Source organism: Bombina bombina, chromosome 4 (assembly GCF_027579735.1).
Source record: "Bombina bombina isolate aBomBom1 chromosome 4, aBomBom1.pri, whole genome shotgun sequence".
In the NCBI taxonomy this organism is placed as follows: Eukaryota; Metazoa; Chordata; class Amphibia; order Anura; family Bombinatoridae; genus Bombina; species Bombina bombina.
This window is the reverse complement of record NC_069502.1, coordinates 838316334-838344328: the sequence shown is the minus strand read 5'-3', so window position 1 is coordinate 838344328 and position 27995 is coordinate 838316334. Positions and strand designations below refer to the sequence as shown.

General features: G+C 41.9%; 1 protein-coding gene across 1 annotated transcript in view; it reads right to left on the bottom strand.

The window, feature by feature from the left end:
- The window catches only part of LOC128657220 (gastrula zinc finger protein XlCGF26.1-like), a 74759-nt gene extending 46790 nt beyond the window's left edge, over positions 1-27969 (bottom strand). The window contains exons 1-6 of the mRNA XM_053711479.1: positions 27926-27969; positions 23372-23527; positions 22088-22201; positions 21624-21737; positions 1707-1814; positions 420-524 (exon numbers count right to left, since the gene is read on the bottom strand). Coding sequence (XP_053567454.1) covers positions 420-524; positions 1707-1814; positions 21624-21737; positions 22088-22201; positions 23372-23423 — 493 coding nt within the window. The 5' untranslated portion in view covers positions 23424-23527; positions 27926-27969. The remainder of the gene's footprint in view (positions 1-419; positions 525-1706; positions 1815-21623; positions 21738-22087; positions 22202-23371; positions 23528-27925) is intronic.
- Positions 27970-27995: the final 26 nt, after the last annotated feature.

Genomic DNA, 27995 nt, shown 5'->3' with positions numbered 1-27995 from the left:
ACCTGTAAACCACATGCCTCACACACAACACACATGCACACTCACCTGTAAACCACATGCCTCACACACAACACACATGCACACTCACCTGTAAACCACATGCCTCACACACAACACACATGCACACTCACCTGTAAACCACATGCCTCACACACAACACACATGCAAACTCACCTGTAAACTACATGCCTCACACACACAACACACGTGCACACTCATCTGTAAACCGCAAGCCTCACACACAACACACGTGCACTCTCACCTGTAAACCACATGCCTCACACACACACACATGCACACTCACCTGTAAACCACACATGCACACTCACCTGTAAACCACATGCCTCACACACAACACACATGAACTCACCTGTAAACCACATGCCTCACACACACACACAACACACATGCACACTCACATGGGCTGATGCTGTCACTGGTTTCCTCATCCAGGGCTCCCAGCTGACGCCTCACAAACAGATCTTCTGTTATTTCCACTTTCACTATATCAGCGTTGTCTTCATCTGTATAAATATATAACTTTACTATAAAACAGTTTGTGTATTTCCCAGACAGACAATAGCACTAAAATCACACTGATACTTTCCCTCAATTCTTCTATTTTTTAGTTTAAGGCCTTTATACTGTGCTATATCCCACTAAATTCCAGTATAAAAATAGAATAGGAATTAAACAAGGGTTAAACTCATTGTGTTATCTGTACTTATAAACCAGACAGTAAACTACAATGGAGAGCAGTGAGTAACTGTGTGCACAGCCCCGGCAGACTCTCACGTATTACTACTCACCGGCAGGGAGGGAGAGCAGTAAGTAACGGTGTGCACAGCCCCGGCAGACTCTCGCGTATTACTACTCACCGGCAGGGAGGGAGAGCAGTAAGTAACTGTGTGCACAGCCCCGGCAGACTCTCGCGTATTACTACTCACCGGCAGGGAGGGAGAGCAGTAAGTAACTGTGTGCACAGCCCCGGCAGACTCTCACGTATTACTACTCACCGGCAGGGAGGGAGAGCAGTAAGTAACTGTGTGCACAGCCCCGGCAGACTCTCACGTATTACTACTCACCGGCAGGGAGGGAGAGCAGTAAGTAACTGTGTGCACAGCCCCGGCAGACTCTCGCGTATTACTACTCACCGGCAGGGAGGGAGAGCAGTAAATAACTGTGTGCACAGCCCCGGCAGACTCTCACGTATTACTACTCACCGGCAGGGAGGGAGAGCAGTAAGTAACTGTGTGCACAGCCCCGGCAGACTCTCACGTATTACTACTCACCGGCAGGGAGGGAGAGCAGTAAGTAACTGTGTGCACAGCCCCGGCAGACTCTCGCGTATTACTACTCACCGGCAGGGAGGGAGAGCAGTAAGTAACTGTGTGCACAGCCCCGGCAGACTCTCACGTATTACTACTCACCGGCAGGGAGGGAGAGCAGTAAGTAACTGTGTGCACAGCCCCGGCAGACTCTCACGTATTACTACTCACCGGCAGGGAGGGAGAGCAGTAAGTAACTGTGTGCACAGCCCCGGCAGACTCTCACGTATTACTACTCACCGGCAGGGAGGGAGAGCAGTAAGTAACTGTGTGCACAGCCCCGGCAGACTCTCACGTATTACTACTCACCGGCAGGGAGGGAGAGCAGTAAGTAACTGTGTGCACAGCCCCGGCAGACTCTCACGTATTACTACTCACCGGCAGGGAGGGAGCAATGTATTTCAGTCTGATGACTATTCATGTCATCGGTCTCATCCTCTTCCTTCACATTTAATAGCCCAGTGCCCGGGTTTTCCTCTAGACGCCCTGTAATTACAGCAGGAAATTACTTTGTTGTACAGATTTATTATTCCCAGATGCATTTAACATATTTTGTTTCTTAATTTTTAAAGGAAACTGATTAATAACTATAAAACAGATAGGTGTTCAGTAACATCCACATTATCTTTAATTACCATGTAGGGAACAATGGAATAATTCATAGGAACAAGTATTTTGGGAACAATGGAAGTCGCATTCTGGTGCTTTCAAAAGAAGAAAAAATGCCAGAGAGGGATGGAATATCTCCGGCTTAAATACAGATTCCTGCTCCTAAGTAATCTCCACAGACACTTAAGTAGTCTCAGGTTGAATACAGATTCCAGTCCTTGTGTTACTATTCCGCCAGTTCCTGTACTAAACCTCAGAATATTTCCTGTGTACTATTGTATACCAGTGTATTAGCACACAGCTTGTCTATATGAGATCAGACCCAGTACTACTGCAGCTGTAGTGCTATAATTATACCTGTGTATCAGCACACACAGCTTGTCTATGTGACACAGACCCAGTAATATTGCAGCTGTAGTGCTATAATTATACCTGTGTATCAGCACACACAGCTTGTCTATGTGACTCAGACCCAGTACTACTGCAGCTGTAGTGCTATAATTATACCTGTGTATCAGCACACACAGCTTGTCTATGTGACTCAGATCCAGTACTACTGCAGCTGTAGTGCTATAATTATACCTGTGTATCAGCACACACAGCTTGTCTATGTGACTCACACCCAGTACTACTGCAGCTGTAGTGCTATAATTATACCTGTGTATCAGCACACACAGCTTGTCTATGTGACACAGACCCAGTACTACTGCAGCTGTAGCGCTATAATTATACCTGTGTATCAGCACACACAGCTTGTCTATGTGACTCACACCCAGTACTACTGCAGCTGTAGTGCTATAATTATACCTGTGTATCAGCACACACAGCTTGTCTATATGACTCAGACCCAGTACTACTGCAGCTGTAGTGCTATAATTATACTGTGTATCAGCACACACAGCTTGTCTATGTGACACAGACCCAGTACTACTGCAGCTGTAGTGCTATAATTATACCTGTGTATCAGCACACACAGTTTGTCTATGTGACTCACACCCAGTACTACTGCAGCTGTAGTGCTATAATTATACTGTGTATCAGCACACACAGCTTGTCTATTTGACACAGACCCAGTACTACTGCAGCTGTAGTGCTATAATTATACTGTGTATCAGCACACACAGCTTGTCTATGTGACTCAGACCCAGTAGTACTGCAGCTGTAGTGCTATAATTATACCTGTGTATCAGCACACACAGCTTGTCTATGTGACTCACACCCAGTACTACTGCAGCTGTAGTGCTATAATTATACCTGTGTATCAGCACACACAGCTTGTCTATGTGACACAGACCCAGTGCTACTGCAGCTGTAGTGCTATAATTATACCTGTGTATCAGCACACACAGTTTGTCTATGTGACTCAGACCCAGTACTACTGCAGCTGTAGTGCTATAATTATACTGTGTATCAGCACACACAGCTTGTCTATGTGACACAGACCCAGTACTACTGCAGCTGTAGTGCTATAATTATACCTGTGTATCAGCACACACAGCTTGTCTATGTGACACAGACCCAGTGCTACTGCAGCTGTAGTGCTATAATTATACCTGTGTATCAGCACACACAGCTTGTCTATGTGACTCAGACCCAGTACTACTGCAGCTGTAATGCTATAATTATACCTGTGTATCAGCACACACATAGCTTGTCTATGTGACACAGACCCAGTACTACTGCAGCTGTAGTGCTATAATTATACCTGTGTATCAGCACACACAGCTTGTCTATATGACTCAGACCCAGTAATACTGCAGCCGTAGTGCTATAATTATACCTGTGTATCAGCACACACAGCTTGCCTATGTGACACAGACCCAGTACTACTGCAGCTGTAGTGCTATAATTATACCTGTGTATCAGCACACACAGCTTGTTTATGTGACTCACAACCAGTACTACTGCAGCTGTAGTGCTATAATTATACTGTGTATCAGCACACACAGCTTGTCTATGTGACTCACACCCAGTACTACTGCAGCTGTAGTGCTATAATTATACTGTGTATCAGCACACACAGCTTGTATATGTGACTCAGACCCAGTACTACTGCAGCTGTAATGCTATAATTATACCTGTGTATCAGCACACACATAGCTTGTCTATGTGACACAGACCCAGTACTACTGCAGCTGTAGTGCTATAATTATACCTGTGTATCAGCACACACAGCTTGTCTATGTGAGATCAGACCCAGTACTACTGCAGCTGTAGTGCTATAATTATATAAGTATATACCTTACTTGATGAAACGGCCAGGAGCTTGTGGCCGAGAAACGCGTTTAAAGCTCACCCAAATAAAGTGTTTTTACTCTTTTAAACACTAAGCCTTGCATTATTTGGCTTTTTTACTTTTGCTTGCCAAGTTTTCTCCATCACCGGTAGAGATTTGTACCTATCTTTGCCTTGCCGAGGACTGTTTTTTCAATCACCAGCTTTCAGTGTTGATTACACACGCTGTTTCTTTTTACAGCACGACCACAGAGGATTTGGACTCGATCTATAGAGGAGAGCCCACAGCCGTTTGCCCAAGAATTCGGATGTTATCAGGTACAGCGTACTGACTGCTGCTAAAACGTCAGTCTGCTTATTCGCACCACTTTCAATAAGGGTGCCAATACTCTTGTGAGTATATTTCCATCTGTTTTCATTCTCACTGTGATTCCTGCTTACGAAACCTACTTGCACAATGAGGCGCTGTCTTTTTTTGCATTATTTCTAGATACTGGGTCCTGATCAGACATCTCCAAGACCAGCTGCCGACTGCACTTTGAATATTCTCATTTGAACTTTTCCACTGGGATGATAAAGATTTCTGCAACTCTATTTCAGAGACACTGACGACTTCACTCACCAATTTCCAACACTACTTCTGGGACTCTTATTATGATAAGCTTCTTTTTAATTTTATTGGTTATATTTTGCACTATTTCAGGTTTTGTTTTTTTTGGTAATTTGTTTTTTTGATCTATCTGTTTGCACATATTTTATCGATATAGTAACTCTTTATTCATTAACACTGCACAAGGAGTGCCATTATATATAAGGGTTACATTGTTCACAATTCAGTATTGGAATTTCACTTAGAGCCATTGTATACACATTAGAAAATATACACTCTTTCACCGTGTCCCACATCTAGTGGTATACTCTAAATTAATACCTTATTATCATTATTTTTGCCACTTGCATTTGCACTTCCCAACACCAAATGAGGACCAATCAATCATTTTGAGCTCACTATTTGCCAGCTTTTGATTTGTTTCAGGCGCACTCTATTACCATTTTCTTATATTTGGTATTTTATCACAGTGCTATAATTATACCTGTGTATCAGCACAAACAGCTTGTCTATGTGACACAGACCCAGTACTACTGCAGCTGTAGTGCTATAATTATACCTGTGTATCAGCACACACAGCTTGTCTATGTGAGATCAGACCCAGTACTACTGCAGCTGTAGTGCTATAATTATACCTGTGTATCAGCACACACAGCTTGTGTCTATGTGACACAGACCCAGTACTACTGCAGCTGTAGTGCTATAATTATACCTGTGTATCAGCACACACAGTTTGTCTATGTGACTCAGACCCAGTACTACTGCAGCTGTAGTGCTATAATTATACTGTGTATCAGCACACACAGCTTGTCTATGTGACACAGACCCAGTACTACTGCAGCTGTAGTGCTATAATTATACCTGTGTATCAGCACATACAGCTGGTCTATGTAACACAGACCCAGTACTACTGCAGCTGTAGTGCTATAATTATACCTGTGTATCAGCACATACAGCTGGTCTATGTAACACAGACCCAGTACTACTGCAGCTGTAGTGCTATAATTATACCTGTGTATCAGTACACACAGCTTGTCTATGTGACTCAGACCCAGTACTACTGCAGCTGTAGTGCTATAATTATACTGTGTATCAGCACACACAGCTTGTCTATGTGACACAGACCCAGTACTACTGCAGCTGTAGTGCTATAATTATACCTGTGTATCAGTACACACAGCTTGTCTATGTGACACAGACCCAGTACTACTGCAGCTGTAGTGCTATAATTATACCTATGTATCAGCACACACAGCTTGTCTATGTGACACAGACCCAGTACTACTGCAGCTGTAGTGATATAATTATACCTGTGTATCAGCACACACAGCTTGTCTATGTGACTCAGACCCAGTACTACTGCAGCTGTAGTACTATAATTATACCTGTGTATCAGCACACACAGCTTGTCTATGTGACTCAGACCCAGAACTACTGCAGCTGTAGTGCTATAATTATACTGTGTATCAGCACACACAGCTTGTCTATGTGACACAGACCCAGTACTACTGCAGCTGTAGTGCTATAATTATACCTGTGTATCAGTACACACAGCTTGTCTATGTGACACAGACCCAGTACTACTGCAGCTGTAGTGCTATAATTATACCTGTGTATAAGCACACACAGCTTGTCTATGTGAGATCAGACCCAGTACTACTGCAGCTGTAGTGCTATAATTATACCTGTGTATCAGCACACACAGCTTGTCTTTGTGAGATCAGACCCAGTACTACTGCAGCTGTAGTGCTATAATTATACCTATGTATCAGCACACACAGCTTGTCTATGTGACACAGACCCAGTACTACTGCAGCTGTAGTGATATAATTATACCTGTGTATCAGCACATACAGCTTGTCTATGTGACTCACACAGAGTACTACTACAGCTGTAGTACTATAATTATACCTGTGTATCAGGTCACACAGCTTGTCTATGTGACACAGACCCAGTACTACTGCAGCTGTAGTGCTATAATTATACCTGTGTATCAGCACACACAGCTTGTCTATGTGACTCACACACAGTACTACTGCAGATGTAGTGCTATTATTATACCCGTGTATCAGCACACACAGCTTGTCTATGTGACACAGACCCAGTACTACTGCAGCTGTAGTGCTATAATTATACCTGTGTATCAGCACACACAGCTTGTCTATGTGAGATCAGACCCAGTACTACTGCAGCTGTAGTGCTATAATTATACCTGTGTATCAGCACATACAGCTTCTCTATGTGACTCACACCCAGTACTACTACAGCTGTAGTACTATAATTATACCTGTGTATCAGGTCACACAGCTTGTCTATGTGACACAGACCCAGTACTACTGCAGTTGTAGTGCTATAATTATACCTGTGTATCAGCACACACAGCTTGTCTATGTGAGATCAGACCCAGTACTACTGCAGCTGTAGTGCTATAATTATACCTGTGTATCAGCACACACAGTTTGTCTATGTGACACACACCCAGTACTACTGCAGCTGTACTGCTATTATTATACCCGTGTATCAGCACACACAGCTTGTCTATGTGACACAGACCAAGTACTACTGCAGCTGTAGTGCTATAATTATACCTGTGTATCAGCACACACAGCTTGTCTATATGAGATCAGACCCAGTACTACTGCAGCTGTAGTGCTATAATTATACCTGTGTATCAGTACACACAGCTTGTCTATGTGACTCAGACCCAGTACTACTGCAGCTGTAGTGCTATAATTATACCTGAGTATCAGCACACACAGCTTGCCTATGTGACACAGACCCAGAACTACTGCAGCTGTAGTGCTATAATTATACCTGTGTATCAGTACACACAGCTTGTCTATGTGACTCAGACCCAGTACTACTGCAGCTGTAGTGCTATAATTATACCTGTGTATCAGCACACACAGCTTGTCTATGTGAGATCAGACCCAGTACTACTGCAGCTGTAGTGCTATAATTATACCTGTGTATTAGCACACACAGCTTGTCTATATGAGATCAGACCCAGTACTACTGCAGCTGTAGAGCTATAATTATACCTGTGTATCAGCACACAGAGCTTGCCTATGTGACACAGACCCAGTACTACTGCAGCTGTAGTGCTATAATTATACCTGTGTATCAGCACACACAGCTTGTCTATGTGACTCACAACCAGTACTACTGCAGCTGTAGTGCTATAATTATACCTGTGTATCAGCACACACAGCTTGTCTATGTGACTCAGACCAAGTACTATTGCAGCTGTAGTGCTATAATTATACCTGTGTATCAGCACACACAGCTTGTCTATGTGACTCACACCCAGTAGTACTACTGCAGCTGTAGTGCTATAATTATACCTGTGTATCAGCACACACAGTTTGTCTATGTGACACACACCCAGTACTACTGCAGCTGTAGTGCTATAATAATACCTGTGTATCAGCACACACAGCTTGTCTATGTGACACAGACCCAGTACTATTGCAGCTGTAGTGCTATAATTATACCTGTGTATCAGCACACACTGCTTGTCTATGTGACTCAGACCCAGTACTATTGCAGCTGTAGTGCTATAATTATACCTGTGTATCAGCACACACTGCTTGTCTATGTGACTCAGACCCAGTACTACTGCAGCTGTAGTGCTATAATTATACCTGTGTATCAGCACACACAGCTTGTCTATGTGAGATCAGACCCAGTACTACTGCAGCTGTAGTGCTATAATTATACCTGTGTATCAGCACACACAGCTTGTCTATGTGAGATCAGACCCAGTACTACTGCAGCTGTAGTGCTATAATTATACCTGTGTATCAGCACACACAGTTTGTCTATGTGACACACACCCAGTACTACTGCAGCTGTACTGCTATTATTATACCCGTGTATCAGCACACACAGCTTGTCTATGTGACTCAGACCCAGTACTACTGCAGCTGTAGTGCTATAATTATACCTGTGTATCAGCACACACAGCTTGTCTATGTGACACAGACCCAGTACTACTGCAGCTGTAGTGCTATAATTATACCTGTGTATCAGCACACACAGCTTGTCTATATGAGATCAGACCCAGTACTACTGCAGCTGTAGTGCTATAATTATACCTGTGTATCAGCACACACAGCTTGTCTATGTGACACAGACCCAGTACTACTGCAGCTGTAGTGCTATAATTATACCTGTGTATCAGCACACACAGCTTGTCTATATGAGATCAGACCCAGTACTACTGCAGCTGTAGTGCTATAATTATACCCGTGTATCAGCACACACAGCTTGTCTATGTGACACAGACCCAGTACTACTGCAGCTGTAGTGCTATAATTATACCTGTGTATCAGCACACACAGCTTGTCTATATGAGATCAGACCCAGTACTACTGCAGCTGTAGTGCTATAATTATACCTGTGTATCAGCACACACAGCTTGCCTATGTGACACAGACCCAGTACTACTGCAGCTGTAGTGCTATAATTATACCTGTGTATCAGCACACACAGCTTGTCTATATGAGATCAGACCCAGTACTACTGCAGCTGTAGTGCTATAATTATACCTGTGTATCAGCACACACAGCTTGCCTATGTGACACAGACCCAGTACTACTGCAGCTGTAGTGCTATAATTATACCTGTGTATCAGCACACACTGCTTGTCTATGTGACTCAGACCCAGTACTATTGCAGCTGTAGTGCTATAATTATACCTGTGTATCAGCACACACTGCTTGTCTATGTGACTCAGACCCAGTACTACTGCAGCTGTAGTGCTATAATTATACCTGTGTATCAGCACACACAGCTTGTCTATGTGAGATCAGACCCAGTACTACTGCAGCTGTAGTGCTATAATTATACCTGTGTATCAGCACACACAGCTTGTCTATGTGAGATCAGACCCAGTACTACTGCAGCTGTAGTGCTATAATTATACCTGTGTATCAGCACACACAGTTTGTCTATGTGACACACACCCAGTACTACTGCAGCTGTACTGCTATTATTATACCCGTGTATCAGCACACACAGCTTGTCTATGTGACTCAGACCCAGTACTACTGCAGCTGTAGTGCTATAATTATACCCGTGTATCAGCACACACAGCTTGTCTATGTGACACAGACCCAGTACTACTGCAGCTGTAGTGCTATAATTATACCTGTGTATCAGCACACACAGCTTGTCTATATGAGATCAGACCCAGTACTACTGCAGCTGTAGTGCTATAATTATACCTGTGTATCAGCACACACAGCTTGTCTATGTGACACAGACCCAGTACTACTGCAGCTGTAGTGCTATAATTATACCTGTGTATCAGCACACACAGCTTGTCTATATGAGATCAGACCCAGTACTACTGCAGCTGTAGTGCTATAATTATACCCGTGTATCAGCACACACAGCTTGTCTATGTGACACAGACCCAGTACTACTGCAGCTGTAGTGCTATAATTATACCTGTGTATCAGCACACACAGCTTGTCTATATGAGATCAGACCCAGTACTACTGCAGCTGTAGTGCTATAATTATACCTGTGTATCAGTACACACAGCTTGTCTATGTGACTCAGACCCAGTACTACTGCAGCTGTAGTGCTATAATTATACCTGTGTATCAGCACACACAGCTTGCCTATGTGACACAGACCCAGTACTACTGCAGCTGTAGTGCTATAATTATACCTGTGTATCAGCACACACAGCTTGTTTATGTGACTCACAACCAGTACTACTGCAGCTGTAGTGCTATAATTATACCTGTGTATCAGCACACACAGCTTGTCTATGTGACTCAGACCAAGTACTATTGCAGCTGTAGTGCTATAATTATACCTGTGTATCAGCACACACAGCTTGTCTATGTGACTCACACCCAGTACTACTGCAGCTGTAGTGCTATAATTATACTGTGTATCAGCACACACAGCTTGTCTATGTGACACAGACCCTGTACTACTGCAGCTGTAGTGCTATAATTATACCTGTGTATCAGCACACACAGCTTGTCTATGCAACACAGACCCAGTACTACTGCAGCTGTAGCGCTATAATTATACCTGTGTATCAGCACACACAGCTTGTCTATGTGACACAGACCCAGTACTATTGCAGCTGTAGTGCTATAATTATACCTGTTTATCAGCACACACTGCTTGTCTATGTGACTCAGACCCAGTACTATTGCAGCTGTAGTGCTATAATTATACCTGTGTATCAGCACACACAGCTTGTCTATGTGACTCACACCCAGTACTACTGCAGCTGTAGTGCTATAATTATACTGTGTATCAGCACACACTGCTTGTCTATGTGACACAGACCCAGTACTATTGCAGCTGTAGTGCTATAATTATACCTGTTTATCAGCACACACTGCTTGTCTATGTGACTCAGACCCAGTACTATTGCAGCTGTAGTGCTATAATTATACCTGTGTATCAGCACACACAGCTTGTCTATGTGACTCAGACCCAGTACTACTGCAGCTGTAGTGCTATAATTATACTGTGTATCAGCACACACAGCTTGTCTATGTGACACAGACCCAGTACTACTGCAGCTGTAGTGCTATAATTATACCTGTGTATCAGCACACACGGCTTGTCTGTGTGACTCACACCCAGTACTACTGCAGCTGTAGTGCTATAATTATACCTGTGTATCAGCACACACAGCTTGTCTATGTGACTCACACCCAGTACTACTGCAGCTGTAGTGCTATAATTATACTGTGTATCAGCACACACTGCTTGTCTATGTGACTCACACCCAGTACTACTGCAGCTGTAGTGCTATAATTATACCTGTGTATCAGCACACACAGCTTGTCTATGTGACACAGACCCAGTACTACTGCAGCTGTAGTGCTATAATTATACCTGTGTATCAGCACACACTGCTTGTCTATGTGACACACACCCAGTACTACTGCAGCTGTAGTGCTATAATTATACCTGTGTATCAGCACACACAGCTTGTCTATGTGACTCAGACCCAGTTCTACTGCAGCTGTAGTGCTATAAAATACCTGTGTATCAGCACACACAGCTTGTCTATGTGACACAGACCCAGTACTACTGCAGCTGTAGTGCTATAATTATACCTGTGTATCAGCACAGACAGCTTGTCTATGTGACTCACACCCAGTACTACTGCAGCTGTAGTGCTATAATTATACCTGTGTATTAGCACACACAGCTTGTCTATGTGAGATCAGACCCAGTACTACTGCAGCTGTAGTGCTATAATTATATAAGTATATACCTTACTTGATGAAACGGCCAGGAGCTTGTGGCCGAGAAACGCGTTTAAAGCTCACCCAAATAAAGTGTTTTTACTCTTTTAAACACTAAGCCTTGCATTATTTGGCTTTTTTACTTTTGCTTGCCAAGTTTTCTCCATCACCGGTAGAGATTTGTACCTATCTTTGCCTTGCCGAGGACTGTTTTTTCAATCACCAGCTTTCAGTGTTGATTACACACGCTGTTTCTTTTTACAGCACGACCACAGAGGATTTGGACTCGATCTATAGAGGAGAGCCCACAGCCGTTTGCCCAAGAATTCGGATGTTATCAGGTACAGCGTACTGACTGCTGCTAAAACGTCAGTCTGCTTATTCGCACCACTTTCAATAAGGGTGCCAATACTCTTGTGAGTATATTTCCATCTGTTTTCATTCTCACTGTGATTCCTGCTTACGAAACCTACTTGCACAATGAGGCGCTGTCTTTTTTTGCATTATTTCTAGATACTGGGTCCTGATCAGACATCTCCAAGACCAGCTGCCGACTGCACTTTGAATATTCTCATTTGAACTTTTCCACTGGGATGATAAAGATTTCTGCAACTCTATTTCAGAGACACTGACGACTTCACTCACCAATTTCCAACACTACTTCTGGGACTCTTATTATGATAAGCTTCTTTTTAATTTTATTGGTTATATTTTGCACTATTTCAGGTTTTGTTTTTTTTGGTAATTTGTTTTTTTGATCTATCTGTTTGCACATATTTTATCGATATAGTAACTCTTTATTCATTAACACTGCACAAGGAGTGCCATTATATATAAGGGTTACATTGTTCACAATTCAGTATTGGAATTTCACTTAGAGCCATTGTATACACATTAGAAAATATACACTCTTTCACCGTGTCCCACATCTAGTGGTATACTCTAAATTAATACCTTATTATCATTATTTTTGCCACTTGCATTTGCACTTCCCAACACCAAATGAGGACCAATCAATCATTTTGAGCTCACTATTTGCCAGCTTTTGATTTGTTTCAGGCGCACTCTATTACCATTTTCTTATATTTGGTATTTTATCACAGTGCTATAATTATACCTGTGTATCAGCACACACAGCTTGTCTATGTGACACAGACCCAGTACTACTGCAGCTGTAGTGCTATAATTATACCTGTGTATCAGCACACACAGCTTGTCTATGTGAGATCAGACCCAGTACTACTGCAGCTGTAGTGCTATAATTATACCTGTGTATCAGCACACACAGCTTGTGTCTATGTGACACAGACCCAGTACTACTGCAGCTGTAGTGCTATAATTATACCTGTGTATCAGCACACACAGTTTGTCTATGTGACTCAGACCCAGTACTACTGCAGCTGTAGTGCTATAATTATACTGTGTATCAGCACACACAGCTTGTCTATGTGACACAGACCCAGTACTACTGCAGCTGTAGTGCTATAATTATACCTGTGTATCAGCACATACAGCTGGTCTATGTAACACAGACCCAGTACTACTGCAGCTGTAGTGCTATAATTATACCTGTGTATCAGCACATACAGCTGGTCTATGTAACACAGACCCAGTACTACTGCAGCTGTAGTGCTATAATTATACCTGTGTATCAGTACACACAGCTTGTCTATGTGACTCAGACCCAGTACTACTGCAGCTGTAGTGCTATAATTATACTGTGTATCAGCACACACAGCTTGTCTATGTGACACAGACCCAGTACTACTGCAGCTGTAGTGCTATAATTATACCTGTGTATCAGTACACACAGCTTGTCTATGTGACACAGACCCAGTACTACTGCAGCTGTAGTGCTATAATTATACCTATGTATCAGCACACACAGCTTGTCTATGTGACACAGACCCAGTACTACTGCAGCTGTAGTGCTATAATTATACTGTGTATCAGCACACACAGCTTGTCTATGTGACACAGACCCAGTACTACTGCAGCTGTAGTGCTATAATTATACCTGTGTATCAGTACACACAGCTTGTCTATGTGACACAGACCCAGTACTACTGCAGCTGTAGTGCTATAATTATACCTGTGTATAAGCACACACAGCTTGTCTAAGTGAGATCAGACCCAGTACTACTGCAGCTGTAGTGCTATAATTATACCTGTGTATCAGCACACACAGCTTGTCTTTGTGAGATCAGACCCAGTACTACTGCAGCTGTAGTGCTATAATTATACCTGTGTATCAGCACATACAGCTTGTCTATGTGACTCACACAGAGTACTACTACAGCTGTAGTACTATAATTATACCTGTGTATCAGGTCACACAGCTTGTCTATGTGACACAGACCCAGTACTACTGCAGCTGTAGTGCTATAATTATACCTGTGTATCAGCACACACAGCTTGTCTATGTGACTCACACACAGTACTACTGCAGATGTAGTGCTATTATTATACCCGTGTATCAGCACACACAGCTTGTCTATGTGACACAGACCCAGTACTACTGCAGCTGTAGTGCTATAATTATACCTGTGTATCAGCACACACAGCTTGTCTATGTGAGATCAGACCCAGTACTACTGCAGCTGTAGTGCTATAATTATACCTGTGTATCAGCACATACAGCTTCTCTATGTGACTCACACCCAGTACTACTACAGCTGTAGTACTATAATTATACCTGTGTATCAGGTCACACAGCTTGTCTATGTGACACAGACCCAGTACTACTGCAGTTGTAGTGCTATAATTATACCTGTGTATCAGCACACACAGCTTGTCTATGTGAGATCAGACCCAGTACTACTGCAGCTGTTGTGCTATAATTATACCTGTGTATCAGCACACACAGTTTGTCTATGTGACACACACCCAGTACTACTGCAGCTGTACTGCTATTATTATACCCGTGTATCAGCACACACAGCTTGTCTATGTGACACAGACCAAGTACTACTGCAGCTGTAGTGCTATAATTATACCTGTGTATCAGCACACACAGCTTGTCTATATGAGATCAGACCCAGTACTACTGCAGCTGTAGTGCTATAATTATACCTGTATATCAGTACACACAGCTTGTCTATGTGACTCAGACCCAGTACTACTGCAGCTGTAGTGCTATAATTATACCTGAGTATCAGCACACACAGCTTGCCTATGTGACACAGACCCAGAACTACTGCAGCTGTAGTGCTATAATTATACCTGTGTATCAGTACACACAGCTTGTCTATGTGACTCAGACCCAGTACTACTGCAGCTGTAGTGCTATAATTATACCTGTGTATCAGCACACACAGCTTGTCTATGTGAGATCAGACCCAGTACTACTGCAGCTGTAGTGCTATAATTATACCTGTGTATCAGCACACAGAGCTTGCCTATGTGACACAGACCCAGTACTACTGCAGCTGTAGTGCTATAATTATACCTGTGTATCAGCACACACAGCTTGTCTATGTGACTCACAACCAGTACTACTGCAGCTGTAGTGCTATAATTATACCTGTGTATCAGCACACACAGCTTGTCTATGTGACTCAGACCAAGTACTATTGCAGCTGTAGTGCTATAATTATACCTGTGTATCAGCACACACAGCTTGTCTATGTGACTCACACCCAGTACTACTGCAGCTGTAGTGCTATAATTATACCTGTGTATCAGCACACACAGTTTGTCTATGTGACACACACCCAGTACTACTGCAGCTGTAGTGCTATAATAATACCTGTGTATCAGCACACACAGCTTGTCTATGTGACACAGACCCAGTACTATTGCAGCTGTAGTGCTATAATTATACCTGTGTATCAGCACACACTGCTTGTCTATGTGACTCAGACCCAGTACTATTGCAGCTGTAGTGCTATAATTATACCTGTGTATCAGCACACACTGCTTGTCTATGTGACTCAGACCCAGTACTACTGCAGCTGTAGTGCTATAATTATACCTGTGTATCAGCACACACAGCTTGTCTATGTGAGATCAGACCCAGTACTACTGCAGCTGTAGTGCTATAATTATACCTGTGTATCAGCACACACAGCTTGTCTATGTGAGATCAGACCCAGTACTACTGCTGCTGTAGTGCTATAATTATACCTGTGTATCAGCACACACAGTTTGTCTATGTGACACACACCCAGTACTACTGCAGCTGTACTGCTATTATTATACCCGTGTATCAGCACACACAGCTTGTCTATGTGACTCAGACCCAGTACTACTGCAGCTGTAGTGCTATAATTATACCCGTGTATCAGCACACACAGCTTGTCTATGTGACACAGACCCAGTACTACTGCAGCTGTAGTGCTATAATTATACCTGTGTATCAGCACACACAGCTTGTCTATATGAGATCAGACCCAGTACTACTGCAGCTGTAGTGCTATAATTATACCTGTGTATCAGCACACACAGCTTGTCTATGTGACACAGACCCAGTACTACTGCAGCTGTAGTGCTATAATTATACCTGTGTATCAGCACACACAGCTTGTCTATATGAGATCAGACCCAGTACTACTGCAGCTGTAGTGCTATAATTATACCCGTGTATCAGCACACACAGCTTGTCTATGTGACACAGACCCAGTACTACTGCAGCTGTAGTGCTATAATTATACCTGTGTATCAGCACACACAGCTTGTCTATATGAGATCAGACCCAGTACTACTGCAGCTGTAGTGCTATAATTATACCTGTGTATCAGCACACACAGCTTGCCTATGTGACACAGACCCAGTACTACTGCAGCTGTAGTGCTATAATTATACCTGTGTATCAGCACACACAGCTTGTCTATATGAGATCAGACCCAGTACTACTGCAGCTGTAGTGCTATAATTATACCTGTGTATCAGCACACACAGCTTGCCTATGTGACACAGACCCAGTACTACTGCAGCTGTAGTGCTATAATTATACCTGTGTATCAGCACACACTGCTTGTCTATGTGACTCAGACCCAGTACTATTGCAGCTGTAGTGCTATAATTATACCTGTGTATCAGCACACACTGCTTGTCTATGTGACTCAGACCCAGTACTACTGCAGCTGTAGTGCTATAATTATACCTGTGTATCAGCACACACAGCTTGTCTATGTGAGATCAGACCCAGTACTACTGCAGCTGTAGTGCTATAATTATACCTGTGTATCAGCACACACAGCTTGTCTATGTGAGATCAGACCCAGTACTACTGCAGCTGTAGTGCTATAATTATACCTGTGTATCAGCACACACAGTTTGTCTATGTGACACACACCCAGTACTACTGCAGCTGTACTGCTATTATTATACCCGTGTATCAGCACACACAGCTTGTCTATGTGACTCAGACCCAGTACTACTGCAGCTGTAGTGCTATAATTATACCCGTGTATCAGCACACACAGCTTGTCTATGTGACACAGACCCAGTACTACTGCAGCTGTAGTGCTATAATTATACCTGTGTATCAGCACACACAGCTTGTCTATATGAGATCAGACCCAGTACTACTGCAGCTGTAGTGCTATAATTATACCTGTGTATCAGCACACACAGCTTGTCTATGTGACACAGACCCAGTACTACTGCAGCTGTAGTGCTATAATTATACCTGTGTATCAGCACACACAGCTTGTCTATATGAGATCAGACCCAGTACTACTGCAGCTGTAGTGCTATAATTATACCCGTGTATCAGCACACACAGCTTGTCTATGTGACACAGACCCAGTACTACTGCAGCTGTAGTGCTATAATTATACCTGTGTATCAGCACACACAGCTTGTCTATATGAGATCAGACCCAGTACTACTGCAGCTGTAGTGCTATAATTATACCTGTGTATCAGCACACACAGCTTGCCTATGTGACACAGACCCAGTACTACTGCAGCTGTAGTGCTATAATTATACCTGTGTATCAGCACACACAGCTTGTCTATGTGACTCACAACCAGTACTACTGCAGCTGTAGTGCTATAATTATACCTGTGTATCAGCACACACAGCTTGTCTATGTGACTCAGACCAAGTACTATTGCAGCTGTAGTGCTATAATTATACCTGTGTATCAGCACACACAGCTTGTCTATGTGACTCACACCCAGTACTACTGCAGCTGTAGTGCTATAATTATACCTGTGTATCAGCACACACAGTTTGTCTATGTGACACACACCCAGTACTACTGCAGCTGTAGTGCTATTATTATACCCGTGTATCAGCACACACAGCTTGTCTATGTGACACAGACCCAGTACTACTGCAGCTGTAGTGCTATAATTATACCTGTGTATCAGCACACACAGCTTGTCTATATGAGATCAGACCCAGTACTACTGCAGCTGTAGTGCTATAATTATACCTGTGTATCAGCACACACAGCTTGCCTATGTGACACAGACCCAGTACTACTGCAGCTGTAGTGCTATAATTATACCTGTGTATCAGCACACACAGCTTGTTTATGTGACTCACAACCAGTACTACTGCAGCTGTAGTGCTATAATTATACCTGTGTATCAGCACACACAGCTTGTCTATGTGACTCAGACCAAGTACTATTGCAGCTGTAGTGCTATAATTATACCTGTGTATCAGCACACACAGCTTGTCTATGTGACTCACACCCAGTACTACTGCAGCTGTAGTGCTATAATTATACTGTGTATCAGCACACACAGCTTGTCTATGTGACACAGACCCTGTACTACTGCAGCTGTAGTGCTATAATTATACCTGTGTATCAGCACACACAGCTTGTCTATGCAACACAGACCCAGTACTACTGCAGCTGTAGCGCTATAATTATACCTGTGTATCAACACACACAGCTTGTCTATGTGACACAGACCCAGTACTATTGCAGCTGTAGTGCTATAATTATACCTGTTTATCAGCACACACTGCTTGTCTATGTGACTCAGACCCAGTACTATTGCAGCTGTAGTGCTATAATTATACCTGTGTATCAGCACACACAGCTTGTCTATGTGACTCACACCCAGTACTACTGCAGCTGTAGTGCTATAATTATACTGTGTATCAGCACACACTGCTTGTCTATGTGACACAGACCCAGTACTATTGCAGCTGTAGTGCTATAATTATACCTGTGTATCAGCACACACAGCTTGTCTATGTGACTCACACCCAGTACTACTGCAGCTGTAGTGCTATAATTATACTGTGTATCAGCACACACTGCTTGTCTATGTGACACAGACCCAGTACTATTGCAGCTGTAGTGCTATAATTATACCTGTGTATCAGCACACACAGCTTGTCTATGTGACTCACACCCAGTACTACTGCAGCTGTAGTGCTATAATTATACTGTGTATCAGCACACACTGCTTGTCTATGTGACTCAGACCCAGTACTATTGCAGCTGTAGTGCTATAATTATACCTGTGTATCAGCACACACAGCTTGTCTATGTGACTCAGACCCAGTACTACTGCAGCTGTAGTGCTATAATTATACTGTGTATCAGCACACACAGCTTGTCTATGTGACACAGACCCAGTACTACTGCAGCTGTAGTGCTATAATTATACCTGTGTATCAGCACACACGGCTTGTCTGTGTGACTCACACCCAGTACTACTGCAGCTGTAGTGCTATAATTATACCTGTGTATCAGCACACACAGCTTGTCTATGTGACTCACACCCAGTACTACTGCAGCTGTAGTGCTATAATTATACTGTGTATCAGCACACACTGCTTGTCTATGTGACTCACACCCAGTACTACTGCAGCTGTAGTGCTATAATTATACCTGTGTATCAGCACACACAGCTTGTCTATGTGACACAGACCCAGTACTACTGCAGCTGTAGTGCTATAATTATACCTGTGTATCAGCACACACTGCTTGTCTATGTGACACACACCCAGTACTACTGCAGCTGTAGTGCTATAATTATACCTGTGTATCAGCACACACAGCTTGTCTATGTGACTCAGACCCAGTTCTACTGCAGCTGTAGTGCTATAAAATACCTGTGTATCAGCACACACAGCTTGTCTATGTGACACAGACCCAGTACTACTGCAGCTGTAGTGCTATAATTATACCTGTGTATCAGCACAGACAGCTTGTCTATGTGACTCACACCCAGTACTACTGCAGCTGTAGTGCTATAATTATACCTGTGTATTAGCACACACAGCTTGTCTATATGAGATCAGACCCAGTACTACTGCAGCTGTAGTGCTATAATTATACCTGTGTATCAGCACACACAGCTTGTCTATGTGACACACACCCAGTACTACTGCAGCTGTAGTGCTATAATTATACCTGTGTATCAGCACACACAGCTTGTCTATGTGACACAGACCCAGTACTCCTGCAGCTGTAGTGCTATAACTATACCTGTGTATTAGCACACACAGCTTGTCTATGTGAGATCAGACCCAGTACTACTGCAGCTGTAGTGCTATAATTATACCTGTGTATCAGCACACACAGCTTGTCTATGTGACTCAGACCCAGTACTACTGCAGCTGTAGTGCTATAATTATACCTGTGTATCAGTACACACAGCTTGTTTATGTGACTCACACCCAGTACTACTGCAGCTGTAGTGCTATAATTATACCCGTGTATCAGCACACACAGCTTGTCTATGTGACTCACACCCAGTACTACTGCAGCTGTAGTGCTATAATTATACTGTGTATCAGCACACACAGCTTGTCTATGTGACACAGACCCAGTACTACTGCAGCTGTAGTGCTATAATTATACCTGTGTATCAGCACACACAGCTTGTCTATGTGACACAGACCCAGTACTACTGCAGCTGTAGTGATATAATTATACCTGTGTATTAGCACACACAGCTTGTCTATGTGAGATCAGACCCAGTACTACTGCAGCTGTAGTGATATAATTATACCTGTGTATTAGCACACACAGCTTGTCTATGTGAGATCAGACCCAGTACTACTGCAGCTGTAGTGCTATAATTATACCCCTATATAAACACACACAGCTTGTCTATGTAAGCTGGTTTCATCATCTGGGACTTTTACCTGACACCTCACACACATATCTCTTCTCATCTCAACTTTCAGCTCATCTTCATCTGTTCAAATAAAGCAGATTCAGTTTTATATCCCATCATCTAGTTTTAATAACTTTACCATAAAACAGTTTGTGTATTTCCCAGACAGACAATAGCACCAAATAGAAACACTGCAGTCCTTTCCTTCTGTTCTTTTATTTTTTTAGCTTAAAGACTTATATTGTTTATGTGCCATGTCCAGAAAAATATATTGTGCAACAAATGAAGAAAAGATCATTGAGATTAATAATTATCAGTTAACTCACTTCTTCACACTGGAGGTGATGACACAGTAATGAGCTACTAGTGAGGTATACGGCCTTGTGCTATCATAAAAGTGTTAGACATCATCCCAGAGTTTGTAACTTTCTAAATAGTATAACAATATAAACCTGTGCTGCACAGTAACGTGTGTCTGCTGTGTAACCTTCTGAGAATATATAACTGTTATTTACACGAGAACAAATGTCACATCACAGAATCTTCCCTTTACTTAATATGCGCTAATCACCTGTAGCCGTATTTACAGGAACTTTATCCTCCTCAGTCTTCACCTGATCACACACATACGATTCTCCTCCGTGCTCAACCGCTGAGCCATCTGTAGGCGTCACATCAGTACGGCCTGTACAGTGAGAATATACATGTGTGTGTAAGTAGTTTGTACCCTACATCCCTCAGACACAGCATATGTACACACTAACCTGTAACCCGCATGCACCTTACACATACTCACTTGCCTGTAACCTGTGTACTTCACACAAACAATATACATGTGCACTTACCTGTAACTCCCATGCATCAGAAACAACACACATGCACATTTGCATGTAACATACGTACACACTCTTATGCAACCGGTGTAAATCAGACACAACACATACGCACACTCACCTGTAACCCATAGACACAACATATAAGAGACAAAATTAAGCTTTCCTAGAATTTTGTCGTTACTTAATATGCACTAATCACCTGTAGCCGTATTTATAGGAACTTCATCCTGCTCAGCCTTCACCTGATCACACACGTACGGTTCTTCTTCATGTACAACTGCTGAGCTATCTGAAGGTGTCACGTCAGTACAGTCTACAAAGTGAGAATATTTGTTAAATTAAAAAAAACACATCAAGTTACTATTTACAAAATTAGCAACAACTTACTGATCATCACAAAGCACTTTCTGCAGATTTATATAAACACAACAATCTCAGCTGATATCTGTTGTATGTCGCATGTAGTCAGCGTCTCATTATGCACAGCTGTGTTAGCTTCTGCTAGTCTGTCATTTTCAATTACAATTTTGCAATTCTCAGTACAAGAAAGGAGCAGGGCATTATCCAGACCATATTTACACTAGAAGGTCAATTTATCAAGTTGTGGCGGACAATGTAGCTCGCCTCTGGCGGGCTAAATCCCCCTGGTGGAATTCAGCATTGCACAAAAGCGTAGGCAGGAGCTGTCAATCTCCCCAGTCGGACGAGACCGGGGAGATTGAAATTCGCCACCTAAGAGGTGGCAAAAGGGTAGGGAAACAGACCGCTGCTTGTTAAATAATGCATGCAGGTTCTCTTGTGAGAACCTGCAGTCGTAGGCAGGCGATAGCCTGCGGAAGAGGTTGATAAATCGACTCCTAAGCACTTATTGCTTTTGTGTAAAGTTGTGCTTTGTCCCAAATCACAACACAAACACAAGAGATTTATATATTTGACCATCCTGTACATTTATATATTTGACCATCCTGTACATGAGACATTATTTACTGTGATTTTACTTTTTATCATCATCATCAGATACTTTATGAGCATTTTCATGCTAACCTGTGAAACTGCAGAATCAGATAAGTGTGATTTATTCTAAACACAGAGGTCATGTGTTTGCACATCTAAGTACAGAGACTGATACTGAGTGTGCATGTGGTGCTGAGAGTGTGCACGTGGTGCCAAGAGTGTGCATGTGGTGCTGAGAGTGTGCACGTGGTGCTGAGAGTGTGCACGTGGTGCCGAGAGTGTGCACGTGGTGCCGAGAGTGTGCACGTGGTGCCGAGAGTGTGCACGTGGCGCTGAGTTCATTATTACCAAGACTAAAGAAGCAGCTTAATATAAGCTGCTGTTCAGTAGTAGAGTCAGTAAAGCGACAGCATACTACTGACCATTATGTCCCTTTAAGATAATCAGATTACGGAGGTTTCTGGTTTGTTAAATTATTATCACATTCTGATGACAAAACCAGGTGACATGCACGTGACGTCCTGCTTACCTCCGTGTGCATCAGGAAGGTCTGAGGTTTGGTTCTTGGTCTTGTCAGACATTGTCTTTTTCAGTAACTGAATTTGTCAGATATAATAATAATTTTTCTGCTTTACTGACAAATGCGGTGATCTGTATTGTACGTGATCTTCACAGTAACAGGAGCCTAAACACAGATGGAGAGAGACATTTCATTGTCATAGGGGAAACTATGAATTATGGGTGAGCAACACCCATATCTAAGATTTTTTTGGTTGAAAAGGTAACACTAGCACTGTGTAAACTTGAAAAAACTTTTATTAGGAGTTACATAAAAAGCAGCAACGTTTCGGGGGTTAACCCCTTAGTCATGCTAAATGTACACAACATTTCATGATTGTTTTAAACCCATTTTGGCGCCACAGGGCTTCTGTGTAGAGAGTTAGCACTCCCTCTAGTGGTTACAAATTTTTACTCCACTTAGATACATGTGTGTACAATTTAAAAACAATGTATCAGACTAAACAAGACATCAGTTAAATATCAACAATCAATATCAGCAATATTCTCAAAGGTTTTTTTTTATATATTTCACATGCATGCTGACTCTTAAGTGTATGGTACTAATAAATTACCTTTATTTAATTTGTTTCTGTATGTTAATTAATTTTGTTAAACACATAGTTAGAGTCCCTAACTATAAGTCAAACCTTTAAAATAATATAGTTTTTTTAACATGAATATTGAATGTAGCCTAACAGTAATTAGGGACTGTATATTATCATGTTCACTGTTGGTTTTTGGTTTTCCATATTTGACTCCCCTATTTGTGGCTTTAGGTTAAATAATTACTTATATTGTACCAGTTAATGCTAATTTTTTAAAATAATTTTTAGAAAAAGCAATTTAAGTCAAAATCCCTATTTAACCCTTTGGGGATAAGGGTTTCCAACATATAGATCCATTTCATTTCTTGTTGTTTCAATATTTTCTCCCTATTCATACCATTATGTTGGATTGGAATTTGTTGTATAATTTGCCAGCGCAGCTGACTGATGCTGTGACCTTGTTCAAGGAAGTGTTTAGAGAGGGGTGCTTCTAAATTCTTTTTCCTAATATTAGAGCGGTGCTGGCTCAGTCTGTCCTTTATCTTTTGTGTGGTCTCACCCAAATAGTACTTGGAACACGGACACTTTATTAGGTATACTACAAAATTGCTATCGCAAGTGTGAAACCCCCTGATGTTATAACATTTTCCATTATGTGGATTGTAGAAATCTGGGCCTTTTATGATAGAGTTGCAACTAACACACCCTAAACAGGGATAAATTCCATTTCTTTTGCTACCCATAAAGGTTTGTGTGTCCCTTCTCTCAGTGCCTACATCACTTTTAATGAGGTGGTCACGTAGATTTTTTACCCTTCTATAGACCATAAGGGGTAATTCCCTGAAGTGCTCAATTTGTTGGTTGCAATCTCTAAGGATATGCCAATGTGCTAGTTGTAACTTGATCATAAAAAGGCCCCAGATTTCTACCATCCACATAATGGAAAATGTTATAACATCAGGGGGTTTCACACTTGCGATAGCAATTTTGTAGTATACCTAATAAAGTGTCCGTGTTCCATGTACTATTTGGTGAGACCACACAAAATATAAACGACAGACTGAGCCAGCACCGCTCTAATATTAGGAAAAAGAATTTAGAAGCACCCCTCTCTAAACACTTCCTTGAACAAGGTCACAACATCAGTCAGCTGCGCTGGCAAATTATACAACAAATTCCAATCCAACGTAATTGTATGAATAGGGAGAAAATCTTGAAACAAGAAATGAAATGATCTATATGTTGGAAACCCTTATCCCTTAAAGGGTTAAATAGGGATTTTGACTTAAATTGCTTTTTCTAAAAATTATTTTTAAAAATTAGCATTAACTGGTACAATATAAGTAATTCTTTAACCTAAAGCCACAAATAGGGGAATCAACTATGGAAAACCAAAAACCAACAGTGAACATGATAATATACAGTCCCTAATTATTGTTAGGCTACATTCAATATTCATATTAAAAAACTATATTATTTTAAAGGTTTGACTAATAGTGAGGGACTCTAACTATGTGTTTAACAAAATTAATTAACATACAGAAACAAATTAAATAAAGGTAATTTATTAGTACCATACACTTAAGAATCAGCATACATGTGAAATATATAAAAAAAAACTTTGAGAATATTGCTGATATTGATTGTTGATATTTAACTGATGTCTTGTTTAGTCTGATACATTGTTTTTAAATTGTACACACAGGTATCTAAGTGGAGTAAAAATTTGTAACCACTAGAGGGAGTGCTAACTCTCTACACAGAAGCCCTGTGGCGCCAAAATGGGTTTAAAAGAATCATGAAATGTTGTGTACATTTAGCATGACTAAGGGGTTAACCCCCGAAACGTTGCTGCTTTTTATGTAACTCCTAATAAAAGTTTTTTCAAGTTTACACAGTGATGGTGTTACCTTTTCAAGATTGAGTTGTTTATACTGTTTTTTTTTTGTTTGTTTGCTTTTTTAAAGCAAACCAAACAGTTTTAAGAAATAATTTTAGTTTACAGAAATACACAAATATTAAAAGTCATCATATTAAATACAATTTCCATAACATACATATATTATAGAGAGGTTCCATTTGCCTCACACACACATACATCTCGATTCCCAGTATCTTATATAGAGATAAGAGGTTCCCTCTACATCTCACACACATAGCCTCGTCCCTGCACCTTATATACCAATATATATTAGATAAATGATCTGTTACTCTCACACACACAGCCTTCTCTCCGGTACCTTGTATAAAATATATATTATAGAAAAGAAATGTTCCCTCTGATCACATACACACAGCCCGTCCCTATAACCTTATACTAAGATATATAACACTATAGAGAGTTACAATGTTACATATACACATAGCACCCCCCAGCACAGTATACACAGACATATAACACAATAGAGAGGTACCATATTTCACATATACACAGCAATATAATAATATAGAAAGGTACCATCTGTTACACATACAGCCTTTTGTACATAGACATAGAACACTACAGAGAAGTATATATATATATAGACATACAATGTTATAGAGATATCCCCACTGTTTCGCACACACCACCCTCCTAGTCACTTATTTTGAGATATCTAATATTATAGATATAGAGGATCCTGTCTCATACATACATAGCCCCCATTCTAACATATAATAAAGCATATAACACTATATAGAGAGGTACCATCTGCCTCACACTTATACCACCTCTCCACAGCACCTTATACACAGGCATATAACACTACAGATCTGTCTCACACTTATACCACCTCTGCCCAGCACCTTATACACAGGTATATAACACTACAGATCTGTCTCACACTTACTCCACCTCTCCCCAGTACCTTATACACAGGTATATAACACTACCGATCTGTCTCACACTCACTCCACCTCTCCCCAGCACCTTATACACAGGTATATAACACTACAGATCTGTCTCACACTTACTCCACCTCTCCCCAGTACCTTATACACAGGTATATAACACTACCGATCTGTCTCACACTCACTCCACCTCTCCCCAGCACCTTATACACAGGTATATAACATGACAGATCTGTCTCACACTCACACCACCTCTCCCCAGCATCTTATACACATGCACATAACGCTGCAGGTCTGTCTCACACCACCTCTCCCCAGCACATTATACACAGACATATAACACTACAGATCTGTCTCACACTCACTCCACCTCTCCCCAGCACCTTATACACAGCACATAAACTACAGATCTGTTTCACACTCAAACCACCTCTCCCCAGCACCTTATACACAGGCATATAACACTACAGATCTGTCTCACACTCACTCCACCTCTCCCCAGCACCTTATACACAGGCACATAACACTACAGACCTGTCTCACACTCACTCCACTTCTCCCCAGCACCTTATACACAGGCACATAACACTACAGATCTGTCTCACACTCACTCCACCTCTCCCCAGCACCTTATACACAGGCACATAACACTACAGATCTGTCTCACACTCACTCCACCTCTCCCCAGCACCTTATACACAGGTATATAACACTACAGATGTCTCACACCACCTCTCCCCAGCACCTTATACACAGGCACATAACACTACAGATCTGTCTCACACTCACTCCACCTCTCCCCAGCACCTTATACACAGGCACATAACACTACAGACCTGTCTCACACTCACTCCACTTCTCCCCAGCACCTTATACACAGGCACATAACACTACAGATCTGTCTCACACTCACTCCACCTCTCCCCAGCACCTTATACACAGGCACATAACTCTACAGATCTCTCTCACACTCACTCCACCTCTCTCCAGCACCTTATACACAGACACACAACACTACAAAGCTACACAGTCATATAAACCAGTGAGATACACATATTACACACATGACACAATTACACGCAGTCTGCGCATTGTGTACTTCACTATATATATAAACAAGTAGCAAGTAGGTGCTGAATCAATACCTCCAACACCCTTGTGTTTCCTGATAGTGTAGCAGCTAGTTCCCTTCCAGCAGAAGGACCAGTGATGTCA